Genomic DNA, 20,333 nt, shown 5'->3' with positions numbered 1-20,333 from the left:
AAATTGTTTACACACAAACAACAAAGGCGCGTCCATTTAGAATTCCAAGTATTTAGAATTTAGATCGTACATCAAGTTTGCCGCCTTCACCGAATCTTAGAATTTTTATTATAGTTGGACAGGGCCGGCCTAGGGAACCATTTCACGAACTTGTTCGTAGCAATATTGATACATTTAATCAAGTTGCCATAATATTCACATATCTGACATTAAATGTCAAATACATAATATGTTGATTATTTGTAATACATATACACACTTAAACCCATCTTTGTGTCACCCCATGAGTTTTCAGTATAAAAATCATCAACATGTGACACTTGTATTTGTTAATAATCATTCAATAAATTATATAAGCCATTACAATGGCTATTCAACGTTTAAAACCAAGTATTTTTCTGAATACCAACTAGCATACTCTGTATACATCAGAACAACCACACATGAAATATTGTGTTCCATTAAAAAGGAAATTACGAGATTTGGTAACAGCCGACACATTAAAAAATAGGAATAAATTCAGTGAAACAAAGTATACCCACATTGCGGAAATTAAATGTGACAATATTAAACTGTCGACACTGTTCCCTCCTGTCAACTTCCTACCACTGAAATTATTTCCAGTGTTTCGATCGTGTTATGTCATCAGTAGTAGAAATATTCATTTGGAAAATGGGAAAAACTCCAAATATTTTTGATCCATTTAATTTCGTTGAACGAGTAATTAAAAACACACATACGTTATTAGACAATAAATCCCAATGTGAATATTCAGGATAATCACGTGATAGACATAAATTTTTTTCCGTTGTTTTTAATGAAAAATCCATCATTTTGCTTCTTTTTGAATATATTTGGTTCACGTTGATTATTGAAAACGTGCTCTTAGTGAGATGGGTTGGAATTTGATTTGAACGAATTATCTGATGCAGATGATTTTGTATTTTATAAAAAAATCAGTCCTGGTGATGCTCTTATTCTCATCAGCAGTGTTACTCACTTTCAACGTCCAACGTTCAGAATGGGTAACCAAGTAAAATATGCCTGGTAATATGCTGGAAAGAGTTGGTACGGCAACATGTGAACGCAGTTTTCCATAGGTCTCAGGAGATGATAACTTGGTTATCGAAACGTGAGTCAATACAACAATAAGTATTAGTGTTATAAAATTAATACAAGCTGGTACGAAAGCGAGTACAGTGAGTGAGTGAGTAGGGAGACCGCAATCCAAGTAATAGAATGATCCCATTTGGATTGTTTAGAACATTATAGTGTATATGTGCAGCTGCACATGTTAGGCCATTGTTTTTTCAAATACTCACTTGATATAAAACTAACACAAATATTAAATTAGTACTACATCAATACAAAATTCATCATTTAAGAACTGACTCGTTAAAAATTATAATTTAAAAAACTGAAGACATGTTTTACTAGCAACCAAACTGAAAATCAGAGTTTTTCACATGTCAATTAGAGGTAGATATGCCTGGATAACCCAGGTATGTCCATTTTGTTGATAAATTGTGTTTTTTAGAAATTATATTTAATTACGAATTACATACCTACTGATGTGATTATGATGAAATATAAATAATTTTTTTCGATCTTACCGACATAATAAAGAAAAAGAAGCTTTTTGGAGTGTTAGAGTCGGCCCTGATATAGAAATTGCTCTTCTGTGGGGCTGGGGTTGTGGTGGTTACTTGGAGCTGTGTTTGCTAACTTTTTTGGAGGAGAAGATTTAGGATTTTTGGCTAGAAGAAAACGAAGAGAGAGCAACTGAAAACGGCTTTTCTAGGTTTGATTTTTTGATTTTTTTATAAAATCAACTAACTAGTGAGGCAGCTGTTAATATAAATAGCTCGCATATTTAGGAAAAGGAAGCACCGAAAAAAAAACACGTCAGTAAGATTCGATGGTAGTAAGGCGTCAGCAGGGGGGTAAAAGCTGCCGAATCAATATCCCGGACGGGCAATTAAATGTAATATTGAGTTGACAATCATTCTACCATTACTATCCTGCTGCCATTTTTATTATTTACTACAATGTTTCAACTACCTCTTTCATTGTTTTCAAGTAACTTGAAATCCTTCTCACTTATAGCGTATAGAATATGAAAGATTTTTTGATCAAATAAGTTACAAGAAATTGTATTGGACAAGTAAACATGTTCATACACAACATTATTGTCCATCTTAAATGTGAAGTACAATCAAAATTATGTGAGATCTTTTCAAGGATACCCATATAGGGCCCAGTATAGGCTCAAACTTGAGCCAAGTGTGTACAACTCTGGCCCTAGCTTGGAAGCCATTATTCTCCCAGACTTGCTGGGACTCTGGGATTATAATAATGCCCCTCGCCCTTCGCTTGGTATGGATCAGGCCTGGTTACCTAGATAAACCCAAGACTGGTCTGCAACCCTGGACCAGGCTGTTTGGTTGTAAAAATATATTTTTAATATATTGTTGATAAAATTATAGTTTTATGACAAATTTCTATTGATTCACTCTACTTATTGATAAACATAAAAATATTAGTTACATAATTAAACATTTGAAGAAATGATACTACTTTTTATCATTTATTTTTTATTGTCTTTTATTCATAAAAGAATTTTACTCCTAAGAAATTATTACTTTTAATGTTAAGATTTGATTTGAATACGTTTTTATTTTCTCTATTTTCTACTCAAAACAAAACTCAAAATCTTTTTCCTGGAGTCTTATTTTCACATACCGTGTAATCTACAATCCAGTATTTACTTTGATCTTTATATCCACATCAATCCTAGTATTCATTTAAAAATATACAAGTTGGGGTAATTTTTAGAATGTTTCTGGACATAAATTCCCTTTGAATGATTCTATTGATATAATTATCGTAGAGCTATTTCACACTATATGATGAGATATAATTATTTAAATAATAAATCATTTAAATTGATAATAATTGATGATAACAATTGTAATCGGTTTTTTTATTTACACGTTTTATGATAATCTGGATAAATTCAAAAAAAAACAAAACACTCACTTTTTAATCACAAATAAATTTGTTTGGGTCTCTTTGCAAAGTAGTGAATAGACTGATACCGGTACTTTTATGAATCAAAACAATTTCTTAAACAGCTTAATAATGGAATGTATTCCTTCAAGCAATATTGAAGCTTAAAGATATGTGGCTTCTCATTTTATCATTTGTTTGTGACACATTCTGTACAATCTCAACATATTGTAATTTATTTCCTCAAAAAAATGTGTAACTACAAAGAAAACTGTCTATGCTTCATCTTTGATATTATTCATACCATCAAACCGTCGACATCAGCATAATAGATTCTATCAGCATACAATCTAGGCTTCCTAGACGATTTCCCTAAAGGAATAAGATGAACCCCAGTACTTAATGTAATGAAAATGCATAATCAGTATTTGCCAAAAACAGAAAGATCTACAGTGAGAGAAATATTTTACCAGAAAACCAAAATTAGAAATATGATTTAAGACAAAATGAGCAGCAAGTAGAACTTGGGAGTGACAACTGGTTTGAGGAAAACAGAATTCCATTTTGATCAGCTTTGCGATACATAAGCTGAAATTTGGGAGTGTATTCATTTCAAATAAAGAATTGACTTGTAGCAAATATTTTAAGTGTAGATTGGAGGTACTTTAAAACCGCAAAATCCATAGTTGCGTTGGCTTAATATAAGAAGCCTATTAAACATTTGTCGTGTTTTCTATATATTGAACATATTCATCAATACCTACGGGACCTCAGATGTCCACAAACGCGCAAAACCCAAATTAGAAACATCTGGACTATAGCTCAACAGAGTAGACTAATCCTATATAATTTCTAGCCAAAATAACATTTAAAAATCCATTTACCGATTGAATTAAAGTTTCTAAACATAACATTACTTGAGCTGAAAATTCTCATCCCTTTTTTTCATCTTCCTTTTAATAGTATTATATTACGAGAATCAGTGTCGCTGGCTTCGAACCAAGAATGGTTAAAACGTAGGATTTTCATCCATTCATAAGAGTTTGTCAGTTACATGGAATGTGTATCGTGATTTCTATTTTGTAAATATGAGTGCCCTATAATTTAGCATATCAGACTATTTGTTTCCTCACTCCTTAGCTGCAATATTTTCGCTGCCCAACTTCAGAAAAAAATTCCTAACTATGTATATAATCATAAAACTTTCATGAGACATCGATGCTTGACGACCAGGGAATAAAACCACTGAAGCTAACACTTTACTAAAAGAAAATACGTCCCGGTATCTCTAATTATGGACGTTCGGGGGTGGATGGTAAGGGATTTGTCTTCTCTGTGCATCTGAGTAAAAAAAAGAAAATGTGGAAAGTTTTTTTATTGAATATAATTTGGTAGAAATATAACTAATAGAAAGTTGAACCTTGGAAACCTAAATTTCAAAATTATTCAATCACGCGTGTTGATTTGAACACCACAAGTCTGTCACATTTCATGGCCTCAAACTGAATGTAGATGATGTAGATAGAAAAGAATTGAAAAAGATATATGATGATCCCCCTGATCCTGTTTCCAACTCAATGATTATTACCATCCATTTTCAGCAACTATATTGGTATATTGACTATATAAGTGGTACCAGAAGAACTTACTTTAAAGTAAAACTTCAGTCCTTACATCATGCTAGAGCGGGTCTAAAACTGAATGACGTAGACTACTCAAATCTTGGCATGTGTCAAAAGTGGTACTACTTTCCCCCAGGATTACGTTATCGAAAGATAATATAGATAACTGCTACTGATAATAATCGGAATAATTGTTCAAATAACCATATCTTTTCAATATATATTCAATCAAACAATCAATTATTTAGAAGTATTATTGAATAGTGAAATGTCTCTAACGAAGGACATATTGCCCACTCTATACGAGTACTATGCCGAAAATGGAATCAAGGCGGGTTTGTCTGATAAAACACCTCAGTTTACTCTCAATAACAAAAATATTACAATATATAGTGGAGCTTTCCACTATTTTAGAGTTCCAAGGGCTTACTGGAGAGATAGATTGAGAAAAATGAGAGCTGCAGGACTAAATACAGTTGAAACTTATATTCCATGGAATCTCCATGAACCTCAACCAGGTTAGTATATTTAGTATAATAAATGCAAGTACGAATAGAATTAATTGAAGGGTTATTTTGAAGGTGTTTACGATTTTGGTAGCGGTGGAACAGATATGGAAGACTTTCTACACTTGGAAGAGTTCTTGAAAGCTGCACAAGAAGAAGATTTGCTAGCACTTGTTAGACCTGGTCCTTATATTTGTGCTGAATTTGAGTTTGGCGGTTTTCCTAGTTGGATTTTAAGAGACACTGATACCGTAAGATCCTCCAATGACAAAAATTATATGTCACATGTGAAAAGGTAAGTTTGGAGAATTTCAAGCTTGAACAATCAACATTCACATTTGCAGATGGTTCAATGTACTATTACCGATCCTGGCACTTCTGCAATTTCAAAAGGGGGGGCCAATTGTTGGATTTCAAATTGAAAATGAATTCGGAAGTTTAGGAAGACATGATCCGCAATATTTAGGAACCCTGCAGCAGTTGTTCATAGATAATAATATTACTGAATTATTGTATACGGCAGATTCTCCTGGGAACACTAATGGTTCCATAGATGGAGTGTTACAGACGGGCAATGTGGGTAGTGTAATAGATATTCTAACGGGTTTAGCAAAATTGAGAGAATTACAACCGGAAAAACCACTTATGGTTATGGAAACTTACACAGGTTAGTTTAAGTAAAATGTGTAGATTGCCTTTGCTAATTTCAGCTTACAAAGATGGAACCCTGAAAATCCGTAATTAACGTTTTGCAAAATTCATTTATCGATGAGTGTGACTTGACAAGTTTGTGAATTCAAAATTAAAATTGGTACAAATACACCAACAGACTCAGGGGGAAAGTTCTAAGAATAATAATATATTAACCACAAAAATTGAATTAACTAACCAAGAGCCTTTTTTTTGCAACCTACAAGCACGAACTTTTTTGGAATTCTGTTTCTTACGGTGTGACATTAATTTATCGGTCGATATTTTCTCTTTATTCTTAGTGGGCAATTACGAGGGCCGTTTTTTTCAACCTCCGTTCGTTTCGTGCAGAAGAAAGCAGACATGCTCTGCTAAGCGACTATGAAGCTCTCACACTATGCACTCAACCATTATTGACATTCAGGCGTCAGTCGGCGTTGTGCTACACGTAAACATGTCCACCATTATTAATGATCCCGCCAAGTGTGATTCATTGTCTACAGGCTGAAGGCCATAGTGCTGCAGTTGAAGATGAAGATAATGCTGAAAGTTTGAAGATGGTCGTAATAGTGTGCATGATGAAGGGGACCAAGGACGCAAATCTGTCGTTTTAGATGACCTGGTTCAACGACATGACAGAATAATTAAATAAAACGTCAGATTAACCATTACTGCTTTTTCTACGGAATTTTCAAGAGTTTCAAGGTCTGTTTCGTACTCTACTTGAATTCATCGGGGGTAACTTTATTTGAAGAGGGTATTGAAAAGCTTGTCCACAGATATGACAAATGTCTCAATCTCCTCGGTGATTATGTCGAAAAGTAACTGTAAGTGTACCTTGTGAACTTGTCCTTTATTTATAGCCTATCAAAGGTTAAAAAAAACAGGCCCTCGTATATTCTACTCCGCAGGCAACTGGAATACGACATGCGATGAATGGACGAAATAATCCAAAACGATGGATAAAAAGTTTCAGTTGAAAAATTGAGGACAGAAAATATTTGAGAGAATAACTTTGAGAAGAGACAAATTATAATTTAGATAAAGTGAAATATAATTTAAAATTCCAGAATATCTATGGTTTCCCTGCGGATTAACGAGAAACTTTCTTTTGGTTTTTTTATTTAGTTGATAATTGAAATTCCAGCAATCCAGAAAAAAAAATGAAAGGAACATCATAAACTCATTTTTTGATGAAAATAAAAAATATCATTGTTTATAAATTTATTCATTCACTTATATACCAGTTTCTAATTCCTTTATTATTGTCAATTTATTGGCTTTACGGTTTTAACATTTTCAGGTTGGTTTGATCATTGGGGAGAGGAGCATCATACAACAACAACTATTGCATATTTAGCCATATTACATACCATCCTCGATTTTCCATCTTCGTTGAATATGTACATGTTTATTGGTAAGTTCAATAATGAATAATCAAAATTAATAATGCGTCAGTACCAAATTGAATACTTGGATTGATTTTATTCAAAAACGATATCAGACAAATACAGATTTGCAGTTTATCCATTAAAATTTTAAATCATTAACGTGAAGGTCCTATGACATTAAGCGAATTGATAAATAGATCAATTTAGTTCCGAATACAGGGCGATTTAGAAACATCCTTCACTTTTGATTAGGTGTATATTTCGTATTCTATGGACAACTCCTAATCTGCCGAAATTTGACTGTATTTTACCCTTACACTTAATAATTGGATTAATGCTGCGATTCTGTTATCATTTTCATTTTCTGTGTTATTTCATCATCTCTTTAGCATTTTTACCGCTGTTCTATATTCTTCCACTAAAAAGAGTATGCGCTTATGATCTTTGATTTCCTCATGTACTTTTTCTGTAAATTTTCTTCATTTAATTGACTCTTTAAAATGGTACTTTATAATTTTGTGATTTATGTCAAGTTTGATTGTTAAATATATTGGTGAAAATAACCTAATCTACTGCAGTACAATCATGGATTTGAGAAATTTACTTGTCATTTTTTGTAGGTAGTACGAGTTATGGTTTCATGAACGGAGCAAATGACGTTACGAGAGGTACAAATAACTCAGGCCTACAAATAGACACTACCAGCTACGATTACGATTCTCCCATAACAGAGTGGGGAACATACACTGATAAATACGAATTGATTCGAATATCAATTATAACTGATAACAAAATTAAAACTAAGCTTCCAGAAAAACCTAGCGTACGCGAACCTGTACATTATTCGGAATTGAAACCAGTGGGACAGATACTTTTAACCCAAATTATTGAAGACGCCAAATATAAAATAGAATCAGAAAACTTGCTACCTATGGAGATGCTGCCTATTAACAATAACTCCGGACAAAGTTACGGTTATGTGACTTACAGGAAAAATAAACTGAATTTATTGCCAAACGCTACTCTGAAAATTTCTGGTTACGTGCGTGATACTCTTTTAATTCTGGTGAATGGTGAACTAGTATCCCCAGTACCAAGGAAAGAAACTGACATTGATGGTATTGGATTTTGGAAACTGTACAATTCAACTATTGTTCTAACTGATAAGAAAATGAATAATGCTACTTTAGATTTAGTTATAGAAAATTTTGGAAGAAACAACTACGGTGGTTTGGATCAGTTTCATCAGTTCAAAGGACTTACTGATGATGTTTTCATCGATGATTATAAACTAACAAATTGGCAAATTATTCCTTTGGAATTCAAATCCGCGTGGACTAGGAAACTTAACGGATGGCATTCTATTGATAATAATAAAAGTATCCCCGCGCTATATAAATTTATTCTCAACGTAAACGACGAACCGGCCGATTCGTTTATTGACATGAGAGAATGGATTAAAGGTATAACAATTGTGAACGGATTCGTGTTAGGGAGACACTTTTTTATAGGCCCGCAGTTTACACTTTATTTGCCAGCACCACTATTGAAAGAGGGAGAGAATGAAATTGTGGTTTTTGAACATTATGACGCACCTGAGAATTTGCGTTTTTCCAATCAACCTATTTATAAGACTGGATCAAGATCGAATCGAAGATACAGCAACTGACGGTTAGCGATATATTTTCATTTTTCGAATTTCCTTCTGGTTAGAACGGAACAGGATTCCAAACCAAAATGTTGATGTGATATTTTTTCTGGACAATGTTTAATTTTTATCTCATTGGATACCCAAAATTTCGCCGCGGTTTTGTCTCAAAATTCTGTTCACGTTTGATTTTATTTTTTATTTTCTATATAATGAATTTCTTTAAGATAATACTACTAATCGAACCAGGAAAGTATAATACAATTACTCTTTTCCTTTCAAAAGACAGTCTTTATTGACTGATTTAACTCATAGAAATAATAATAATAATAATAATAATAATAATAATAATAATAATAATAATAATAATAACGTTTATTCATAAATCTAACAAAATACAGTAATAAAATACAATTAAAATTGAATAAAGTTGAATAAACATCTAGACATCCACAGAAGTATTGTACATACTTGTATGTGGTGAATATAGGCTGGTGTGCCTAACCTAAACATTATAAAAGAAAACAAAAAAAATGCAGTTAAAACATTATAAATACATTTTTACATGATTGTGTTTCAGACATACATTTCGTACATGAGTTTACTCTCCTCTGTTTTTGTTTCAGCATTCTATCATTTTGTGTATTTTTGTTTTGTCTGTTTCTTTAACAAATGTTACTAGTTGGGTTTTGAAGCGTTTAAAAGAAGTTTCATCGATAATTCTTTGTGGTAGTTGCCCGAATAATTTAGGTGTCAAGTAGGAGTAACCTTTTTGACCTATTGTTTTATGAGCTGTTGGTATACAGTATTGATTATTCGATCTTGTCGCGTATCTATGATTGTGAGTGGTAAGTTCGTATTTATTTTTATATTGATGGCATCCTATCTGAATAATGTATAGTTGTCTAACATCCAATATTTACGTTTCAGTATAGAGTAGTGAGCTTGAATACCTTGTTGGTTTGTTAAGAATCATTCGGAGGAATCGCTTTTGAGTCACTTCTAGGGCATTTAGATAGCTCCTTGAAACTCCTCCCCAGCCAATAATGCCATAATTGAGGTGTGACTCAACCAAACTGTGATACAGTATTTTTTTACATTTAAAGCTCAAAAATTGGCTTACTTGTTTAAATCGAAATTGGATACTCCGAAGTTTTTTAGTTAAATATTCCATATGATGGTTCCATCGTAAGTGATTGTCAATGTAAATGCCCAAATATTTAATTTTTTTTTGCAGGTTTTATTTTAAAATCTTGTTGGATATTAAGATTGTATTTTGGCAGAGACGTTTCATGACTACTGAACGGTAAATATACAGTTTTGTCAAAGTTCACTTTCCAGAAAAAATAATTGAATCAGGGGAAAATGAAATTCTAACAAGAGATGTCTGAAGAATTTGTATCTAAAACATTGTTAACAATTACGACACATTACGCCACATTCCTAGTTTGGCACTGTTTTCATTGTAAACTTCTCTGTTTTTGTTTTTATCAAGTGTAGGTATTACCACCCGGGTTGAGGTCAATATATGGGTGTAGCCTATTGTTATCCATTCACAAACAATGAAAATAGTGTGCCAAAGGCGTGCCGGTAGGATGCTCGTAAAAAGGAAAGAATTTTATTTTAATAGAATAAAAATTAAGTATAGTACATAGGTACACTTATTTTTTATTGAACATTGTACAAAAAATACATTATACAGAAATTGAATTATAAAAAATCATAATATTATTCGTCATCTGAGGAACTGTCATCTCCTCTTGACGTTATAATTAACGGGTGGACGTTCTGATTGATCAAGTAGTAGTCAAGATCCCACATTTTCTCCTCTTCTTTAATGACATGCTGGACTGCTTTTCGGCAGTTCTCTGATGTCACTTCCTTAATAGCTTGATCAAACAGTAGCTTAACATCTTTCATTTCGAATGTCCTGTTGTGTCCTGTTACAAATCCTTTCACTTGCGCTCATATAAGTTCTATAGTATTTAGTTCGCAATGACATGGCGGTGTGCGCAGCACAGTTAAACTATGTTTTTCTGCTATATCTTCCACGGCGTATTTCATAAAACAATGTTTGTGTAAATTTTTTTATCAAATTATCTTAAAATTCAATACTTTTGGTGGTTAATCAGTCAATAAGTTCTATGCGTCGAGAATGATAACACTATTTACGGCTTAACAGCAAATACTGATGCGTTAAACTAAACAATTATACTTATAAAGATCTAAAAATTTTGGGTAAGGCACCATTGCCCTTGCGGCGCATGGTTAAGCTGAATCTGAAATATGGTTGCAATTAGGCAGATGCACTAATAGAAGGTTAAACGGTACCTGTTAAACGCAAAACGTAACTGTATAATCTACTACCTAAGTAATCCCTACACAATATTTCGATATTGACACTTCAGGTCAGAAAACATACTTTTTCTAATTCTCTTACGCAATTACTTCAAATTTTAATATTACAAACAATACTATTTCAAGACGCCTATGGCCGAAATCTAGCCGAACCGGACGGAATTCCCCATTTTATTACTCTATACCTTTCTGAAATAGACTATAAAAATTAGTATTGAAAGTGGGGAAATTTCATTCCTCACATATTAATACCCACACAATGAAATTCGGTATCTCAAAGTACGAAAATACATAATAATTGATACTTTGTAAATTTATTAGTCAATATAGATTGAGTTACAGATTAATTGATAATAACGTAATATCTGTGAACGTAGAAATTCAATTAATAATATCAACATGAATTTAAGTGGAAATATATTGTAAGGAAGATAGACGGATTCTCAATTGGTCTTTACTTGTCACTCTGTCTTTTTGTACATGATTACATGGTTATGGAATATTTTGGAGTGTTTTCAAGTGTTCTAGAAAACTTTTAAAGATTCTACGTGACCAATCAAAAAAGAATCGGATTGGCTATAAAGTAAGCTTTCGACATGAAGGAATAGTGGCTAGAAAAAGGTAAAATTTGTTAAATAAACTCATCATATAATTTCAGTTAAATTGTGTTAATATATAATATCAAACCAATTTTTTTTATTTTCATAATGTGCTTGAAGCTATGTATCCAATTGAAAATTCTTTCTGAGATATTCCTGAAACACAAAACAAATAGTGAAGAAAATAAACCTGTTTGAGCACTACATACTGAACTATGTGTAACATAAAAACACCCTTCTAAACAAATGCCAATTGAGTTTTAGTTCCCATTAGAGGCATGATGAATTCTGTGAAAGATTTGATCGATTTTTTGAACACAACTAGTTCTCTTTCATAGTTCGGTACTATTCCATACTTTTTTCAGAAGAAAAAAATAAAATGAAAGTACTTGATTAGCCTGGTGATTCACTATATCTAAATCCGATTGAGAACTAGTGGAGTCACTGCTAAGACGTGTTTTTGTGGTCATTTCTGCCAATGGGGAATCTACTACAAACTAATATATATAAATTCTATCAGTATAGTAACAGCGCTTATTGTCGCATTGCCCTTTCCAACACTATGCGATGTGTTTGGTTGTTTTCGTCGCTTTTATCGAAAATTTATCATCTGTCAGGTCTTCTGAGTATCCTAAACAGTTACAATGACTATAAAGCTTTTCTTTAGTCTTCTTAGGCTTTTACAACTATTATACTGACATGTACCATAAGGCATTGTAAATGTCTCTTAAGATTTTATTCATACATTTTTCTGGTTGGCATGCCGGTAAGTTTTCCATATTGTTTGTGCCTTTTTTACCATTATTGTTATGCATCTAGTTTCAAAACTATTCATTTTGTTGCATATGTTTAAGAGAGCATCCGTTCGATTTTGTTTTTCGGTCCGTCAAATCGTTTTTTTTTCTTTTAGTTTTATTAACTATATTTTCTTATTTTCAGTTTCTTAAATTGTCGAAATTCATGTGTCATTAAGAAATATGTCTTTGTTGATAAATAGATCAATTTAGTTCCGAATACAGGGCGATTTAGAAACATCCTTCACTTTTGCATAGGTGTATATTTCGTATTCTATGGACAACTCCTAATCTGCCGAAATCTGACTGTATTTTGCCCTTACACTTAATAATTGGATTAATGCTACGATTCTGTTATCATTTTCATTTTCTGTGTTATTTCATCATCTCTTTAGCATTTTTACCGCTTTTCTATATTCTACCACTAAAAAGAGTATGCGCTTATGATCTTTGATTTCCTCATGTACTTTTTCTGTAAATTTTCCTCATTTAATTGATCCATTAAAATGGTACTTTATAATTTTGTGGTTCATGTCATTGAGAAATATGTCTTTGTTGTTGATAAAGTAATTTGTTAACAATATGAGGGATCTAAACGAAAAAATGAGTTGGGGCGACACAAAATTAGATGAAAATGAAAACAACTGGAAACTCCAAATTTTTGAAGAACGTATTGAAAAGTTTGTAGAGAACTATTCGGAAAAAGTATCCTGAAAATTGGACCAAACTCTTCATTATGACAAATCGCCTCTGATTGTTTCTGTCTGTACTTGATCACTTATTTTTCATATTGAGAACGGTGCGATAGAGCAGATGGAGGACAATTCAGGAAAAGCTCTTGGGTACCGTATCCAGTCTTAGTTTCAACTGCTAGTAAACGGCAGTAATTGGAGTTCAAGTCTTCATTTTAAGACCGTTGTATCGATAGTTCCTTCATGTTAAAGGGTAACATTATGAATAAACAATGCAAAGTTTCTCTGAAGCAACATATTTCAGTTAATATGGAACTTTTGCGCATGTTTCGCAAATTCCTCAATTACATTTCTACTTAGCAGTGACATGGATTCCGACGATTTCAATTTGAACAGGACCTCGAAGGCTTATAAATTTTCATAGTAAACTGCAAAAACCTCATAGAAGGTAAAAATAAAAGGATTCGTTGTCAAAACTTCATAATGTCAAGTCTAAAGTCAATTGAATGAATTAGTTAACATCATTATTGCTTTATTTCAAAATTTTCTTGTGTCACCTATGAATTATCACGCAAGTACTGGACACTGTTGACTTTGTAATTTCTCCCATACTATTAGACGAGAGTCTTCGTTTCTCTGTTGAATGGAATGACATATACAAATGACCAAAGTTATTGCTATCAAAGCTGACCTAAATTATTTACTTTTAATTGTAGAAAGCGAGAGTTTCCAAGAACAGAAACTGAAACTAATTTCAGCAAATAATGTTCATAAATAATAAAGTTTTGGTCATTACAGACACATCATAACCCAAGATATGAATAATGAACAATAGTGACTCACATAACTACAATTATGAGAACCCATTATTTGATTAAACGCTTATGGAGTTAATTTATAATAACAATGTAGAATATTAACATATTCGATGTGTGATATAGAATGAGATTAATTTGACAAAAACAAATTGAGCTATATTTGAAAAATTGATGACGAAACGAAGTACAAACTTTTTCTTACAGCTGGGTACGTTAATTTGCAATACAATAGTGGTTACGACCTTACCAACAGATTCATTGTTTCTGTACTGAATTATTTTATAGTAATATACCTACTAATTAATTCCTAGTCAAAGTAGATTATGAAAACTGAATAGAACGGAGCACGTCAGACGGAAAGTTTCTGAATAAATTATAACTTCATCCCTTGCAGAAAGTTTGAAATATACACGGTAAAATAATAACGAGTGGATTTCCAGGTGGTGAATATTAAGAGTTCACAAACAATACCATTTAGTCAAGAGTTGTTGACGCTTAATCGATGTAAACTCAGGTAGTTGTTTATAAAAAGATGCGTAGCATGGGCATGGGCTTGACATAATTTTAAGCGATTGTTTGAATAATAATTTAAATTATTTTGCCCTGGATCTCACTCTCTTTCTTCAACCTTACTACATCCAGTATTGAATATTCTTATTTTAATTAGCACTTGTCATCCATTGTTTTCAGTGACTGCCATCAAAACTAATCTGTCCATGATAACATTTACTCTGGTCATTCTACATATTCCAATAGCTGTTTAAGTTGTTGCAATATGCCAAAATTATTTCGATTTTATTTAATTAGATGCTTCTTAATATTGAATGCATCGAATCGCCGGCGAATATTCGTTCAATACTGTTAAACAAGGTTATATACCTTATATTGGGAATTATAGTTGTTCAAATCGAGCTCTGTTCACCCTGTATTTTATGGGAGGTCAGCTCACATTTAATCACTTCTTATTCATAGCTTATTATATACAGTTTCGACTTTTCTTCTCTATTTCTTTATATCCTGTATCTGTTAGTTTCAGTCACGCATCCCTATACTGTTCATATCCTATACTGTGATCTTTCCATCTACTTTTTGGTTTTCCTGGTAGTTTTTTCTTATTTGTTCTCTATTCTCTAATGTTTCTTATCCCTTGTCGTTTTTCCGTTCTTTTAATGTATATTGTTAATTTGTTAGTTCACAAGTCTACATTTTCAGCATTAAGAATTAAGTGAAATGAATTTACGCTTTTGATGAATTATCAGCATTTAGTTTAGCTAAAATAGTCAACTACTTAGTAGAGCGTTTTACATCGGCTTAAATTTCGAATCATTTGTAGGATGAGAAAATTATTCTCAAGATGTCCCGAAGGTATACATACATTCTCTTACATCACAATAATTCTTGACACATACGAAAACTTTACTTTTGGATTTATCTCCTAGTACTATTCGAACCATGTACAGGGTGTGACCCTGTCTCTAGGATGGGTAGAGAATTGAAAAATAATTGGAATTTGCTTAGAAAAAAAATTTAATTACGCTATTCGCATTCAAGAGAAACGGCATTGACGAAACAAAAAATGAGATCAATTTGTTACGATTTTGATGAAACTAATGGCAACATTGTAATAAAATGGTTTGGGAACTAATACATTCCACAATTTTTTATATTTGACTCTCATATTAATTAATAATAATAATTTACTAAACAAGCCCATATTTTTGTCAATATTCTACCTATTCTAGAGATGGAATCATTTTTTTTATCCTGTATTATCCTTTTATCCTGTATTAAAGTATGCCAACACTGTTAGTTCTACCTAGAGAGTTTCTGAGAACACATAAATCAATTGGTTAGGTTAGGTTAGTCAAGGGTTTTAGAAAAATCTTGAAAATCCATTGTCCCTAATATGAATATTTCAGCCTCGTTTCACATAATTCGTTTCCAGTTTTTTCAATTACTCTCGAACTGGAACTTTTATGAACTAATTTATAGCTTTCTAGTGTCGGTAAGCCGGAAAATGCCTAGCTCTTTAAGTAAGTTGTTTAAAAAAGTTCTTATAAAATCAGTTTCATGTGTCTTGGAACTGTGCACAAATTTGTTCTGGAAACATGAATGACCCCTGAAATTTATTGCATAAACTGTACAAATCCTCTACGGAAATTAATTAGGTTCATTACTCAGTCATTTTCATGCCCCTGCGAGCTGTGAGTATAGAGCGGCTTTTGTTGTGAAAAAAGTACCACCGTAAAACTTATTAATACAAAATAGTAAATAAAAAAATAAGTATATCAAAACATTTTTGCGCACATGAATTATGAATATAGAATGATTTTGCAAGTAATAAAGACAAAACAATATAAGTAAAACCCTATAACACCTTATAAGATGAAAATTAAAAAATATGCGAAACTACTGTTTACAGTATGGTTTTCAATTGAATTGAATCAAAACCTTAGCCTCGGCGGACACAACCTGAAATGAACATGAAGGTCATTTAAATACCTTTCCAAATAATTTACATTGGAAACGAATTTATATAATCTGTTTACCTTCAGTACCTACGTCACGAACGTATTTAGCTAGAATGTACCACGTATTAACCGTCTAAAAATCTTCCTAGGCTGCTACTTTTTTCTAGATAGGGTAGAAAACATGTATAAAATGTCCTCACTTAGTTGTCTTGAATTGAAACGAAAGTACGCAAAAAAAGGTTCCTGAAAAATGATAACTGAAGAGGATACAACTTGAGGTAAAAAACAAATTAATAATAAAAAATAATTAGGATCTTTGTCATGAGCTATATTGATGTTCATGTTAGTTGCCAACTTATGTTTCCTTTTTTTTTCTTTCACTGACTTCACTAGAAGCTGGAAGACCAATTGGCATTCGATTGCTGTCTCTTGCGACTTCAGCTTTTCTTTTGACCATTGTACTAAGATACAAATGAATGGCCTATTCTCGAACAGTGAAGAGATACCCATAACCGCTGGTAAAAGTAAGTAATTTTAATAAATATTTCTTGATGACTCCTCCGGAACAACCAATTTGTTCGCGATTGCGATTACGTAGGTATAAAAATTGTATGATTTGGAGAGAATTCATGCAAAAGATCAAAATTTGTTGGATAATTTCAGACGACCAGTATGGTGGGCAAATCTATAAAAACACTTACGAATATATTAACGTAATCAACTCAAACCCCACATAAAATCAATTGGAAGGACTTATTAACGTCAGTTTATCAAGGTTTGTTCATTTAATAACAAAAAATTTCTAACTTTTCCTTTTAAAGAATGTATATGAATGCGGTGAGCTCTAATCCAAAGTACACTAAATTTCCTAGATACCCATTCATATGCTTTAGTAAAACTTTGTTGAATTCTTGATAAAACCGAATTAAAACTGTACCCTTATTCGTTCTCAAACTACTAAAGAAACCGCGGAAACCAATTCATAATCGCATACTTAGTATAGGGACAAAGTTTTGTAACGCTACTCACGTTAATAATTATTGTTTATTGTAGCTTTGGTACAATAGATGACGTTGAAATCAATTGTGAATAAACGTCCATTTTCTTTATTATCCCCCTTATAGTGAAGAGTAATTTGACAGTTTTCATTTTTTACTACTTCATAGGTAAATTCTTACGGAATTAGTATTTGTATTTTCAAATATTTTTCGATTTTAACTAAGTCAAGTAAATACAATTGATAATCCTCTTATCAACTTAACTTAATAATCGGCGTACACAGTTGGAAGCTTGAATAAACTTAATGTACATCTATTGGTCTATATTTTATACTCAATGCGTTTTTGACCATATCTATCCAAAACGTGTTCAATTGCGGACCAATTTGCAAGACACATTTTTGGGCTATGGTTAGTACGTAGAAGATTTTGCCTAAATGTCTCCTGAACTAATATACTTCTCGCTTCATAACCTTGATGATTTCACAAATTCTTGATCCCAAATTTAGCTTGTCAGCTTCTCACATTTTATCCTCGCCTCATTGAAGATTCTGACAGATAATCTGGTATAACAATAAGTTTAATACATTTAGCAGGAAAATTTTACTTCCATTGTTTCCTGTCTTAAACCAGTATATCATTAAGTTTATACATTTCTTTCTTTTTCAATTTATCTGTAAACTCCCGAATTTGAAATTCGATGATTTTTTAAAATTACTAGATTACAATAAACTTAATTGACTGGGTTTTCTCTCTTTTGGAAGATACAAGATTAGTAACTAAATCGTAATTATATATTTCGATTCGGAAAAGCTGTTTCTCAAAAAACCTCATGTACTACAAAACACAACATTAGATGGATTCACAAATAACAATGTAATTTGTGAATCCAATATTTCATTGTTTTGATGTGAATAAAGTTTTATTTTATAAATAGATTTACGAATTGAAATATATAATTGGCGCAGTCAGTAGAATAATTACGATGTTGGTATGGTGAAGGTTCTATGTTAATCGATTGACTGTAATTATGATTATAATTATACTGATTATAGTCATTATTTCTAGGTTAATTAAATTCATTTTTTTTATTATTATTATGTTGATAATGATAGAATTATTTGCCAATTTATTATTATATTGATTATTTCTATCATTTGTCATTGATTCTATATTATTATTTCGAGTTTTGGGCTCATAGAACTGGCCGTAAAGTTCTTCGAAATTTTTAAACTCGTCAACATAGTATAGTTTTCTTTAAATGGATGTTGTTTTTTATTGTGCCTGAACATTCTGCCACGAATGTGTTCAGAGCAGTTTTCTCACAGTGATTAGTTTGGCATTTTTTATCAGTTTCGCTTAGACTAAAATTATTACTTTGTTATTATTGTTTGACTTTTTAATAATTTCAATCTATTTTTCAAAGCTACTAAATTTCATTTTTGAACGCCCTTGTTCTAGTTAATTCCTGTAAAATACAGTCTAGGTCGTGTGTATCCGCAAAACATTGTTTGAGTGCTTCTTTTATTTTAGGCCACACCAAAACCTCAGCTTTTCCGATTGATTTCTCCTGACTACACTCCAGGTTCATATACAATTAATGACTTTATTAATAAATTTTTTAATTCTTTCGTAAGAAATAAATATTTGTATGTAAAAGATAAGGAGAAGAAAAATACAAAAAAATATGGAACATGGCACTTACAGGCGATCTGAATGCTGGCATGTTCCCTCATGGGTTGTAAGTTTTCACACTATATATCAAAATATTGAGTCAAGTTTTTTATATCGACGTTGCGTAAAAATACACGACCGCATGAATCATACTGGGACTGCGCCTATTATACATTTCGATTCGGAAAAGCTTTTTCTTAAGAAAATCAGTATTCACAAGAAAACACTAAAACATATCAGAAATTACACTATTTATAATAAATGAGTTATTTTAATTAATAAATTGAAATTACTCAATTCATTCATAGTAAGAATTGTAATTTGTGAATATAATGTTTTAGTGTTTTGTTCTAAATGAAGTTTGAGTTGAATTACTTTTAGAATAATTATTTTCGGCTATCTAAAATAAAAAATATTGGTTCTGAATTATATTCATTCAGATAATTCTCAACATTTGAAAAAAAGGTATGATAGTTTATTTGGTTTATAGAGGATCTGAAGAGGAAGATAAAATCGATGTATGCCTGTCCGACACTTCAGCTTACAAGCAAGTCTGTGTCAGTGACATCATAAACTACATATACATACAGCTGAGTGGATCAGAAGTGATCATTATTTTCTCAAAAGTAATAAATCAGTCGGGAAAGTACGCCCGCGATTTACTGAAAATTGAAAAGCGGTGATAAATGACTAGGTGTTCATCATACGAGAGTCATTTAAAAGAGGTCGATGCATCACGAGAAAGTAGAAAAATTTAAATTAGATCTGACAACTGCATGAAATTTTATCCATCTGTCGAAAGCTAAACAAGAAATTCAGAATTTGATAAGACCGTAGGTTTACTAAAGTGATTTATTAATGTTAAAATTATGTAGATTCTCGAATATTATGGGCATTAATGTGGTTTTGTTATTTTGTGAAATTTTCTTTACGCGTGTCCATGTTGTGAACATTATCATGAAATTTTGATACCGAACATTTCAAGTTCCGTCGGAGACCTGATGCAGATTTCACGTTAAAAATATATTTCATGATAAAATCATCGATTTCCTTAATTTAACCA

At 31.9% G+C, this 20,333-nt stretch overlaps 2 protein-coding genes across 5 annotated transcripts in view; one reads left to right on the top strand and one right to left on the bottom strand.

Annotated features, from left to right (window-relative positions):
- The window catches only part of LOC130443766 (peripheral plasma membrane protein CASK), a 389,418-nt gene that overhangs the window by 50,837 nt on the left and 318,248 nt on the right, over positions 1-20,333 (bottom strand). The gene's annotated exons all lie outside the window — the stretch shown is intronic.
- On the top strand, positions 4,864-9,137 carry LOC130443767 (beta-galactosidase-1-like protein 2). Its single transcript, XM_056778573.1, has 5 exons — positions 4,864-5,149; positions 5,213-5,432; positions 5,482-5,804; positions 7,131-7,244; positions 7,839-9,137. The coding sequence occupies exons 1-5, from the start codon at positions 4,900-4,902 to the stop codon at positions 8,885-8,887; spliced, it is 1,956 nt and encodes a 651-aa protein (XP_056634551.1). The 5' UTR covers positions 4,864-4,899; the 3' UTR covers positions 8,888-9,137.

Source organism: Diorhabda sublineata, chromosome 5 (assembly GCF_026230105.1).
Source record: "Diorhabda sublineata isolate icDioSubl1.1 chromosome 5, icDioSubl1.1, whole genome shotgun sequence".
Classification (NCBI taxonomy): Eukaryota; Metazoa; Arthropoda; class Insecta; order Coleoptera; family Chrysomelidae; genus Diorhabda; species Diorhabda sublineata.
This window is presented reverse-complemented; position numbering and strand designations above follow the sequence as displayed.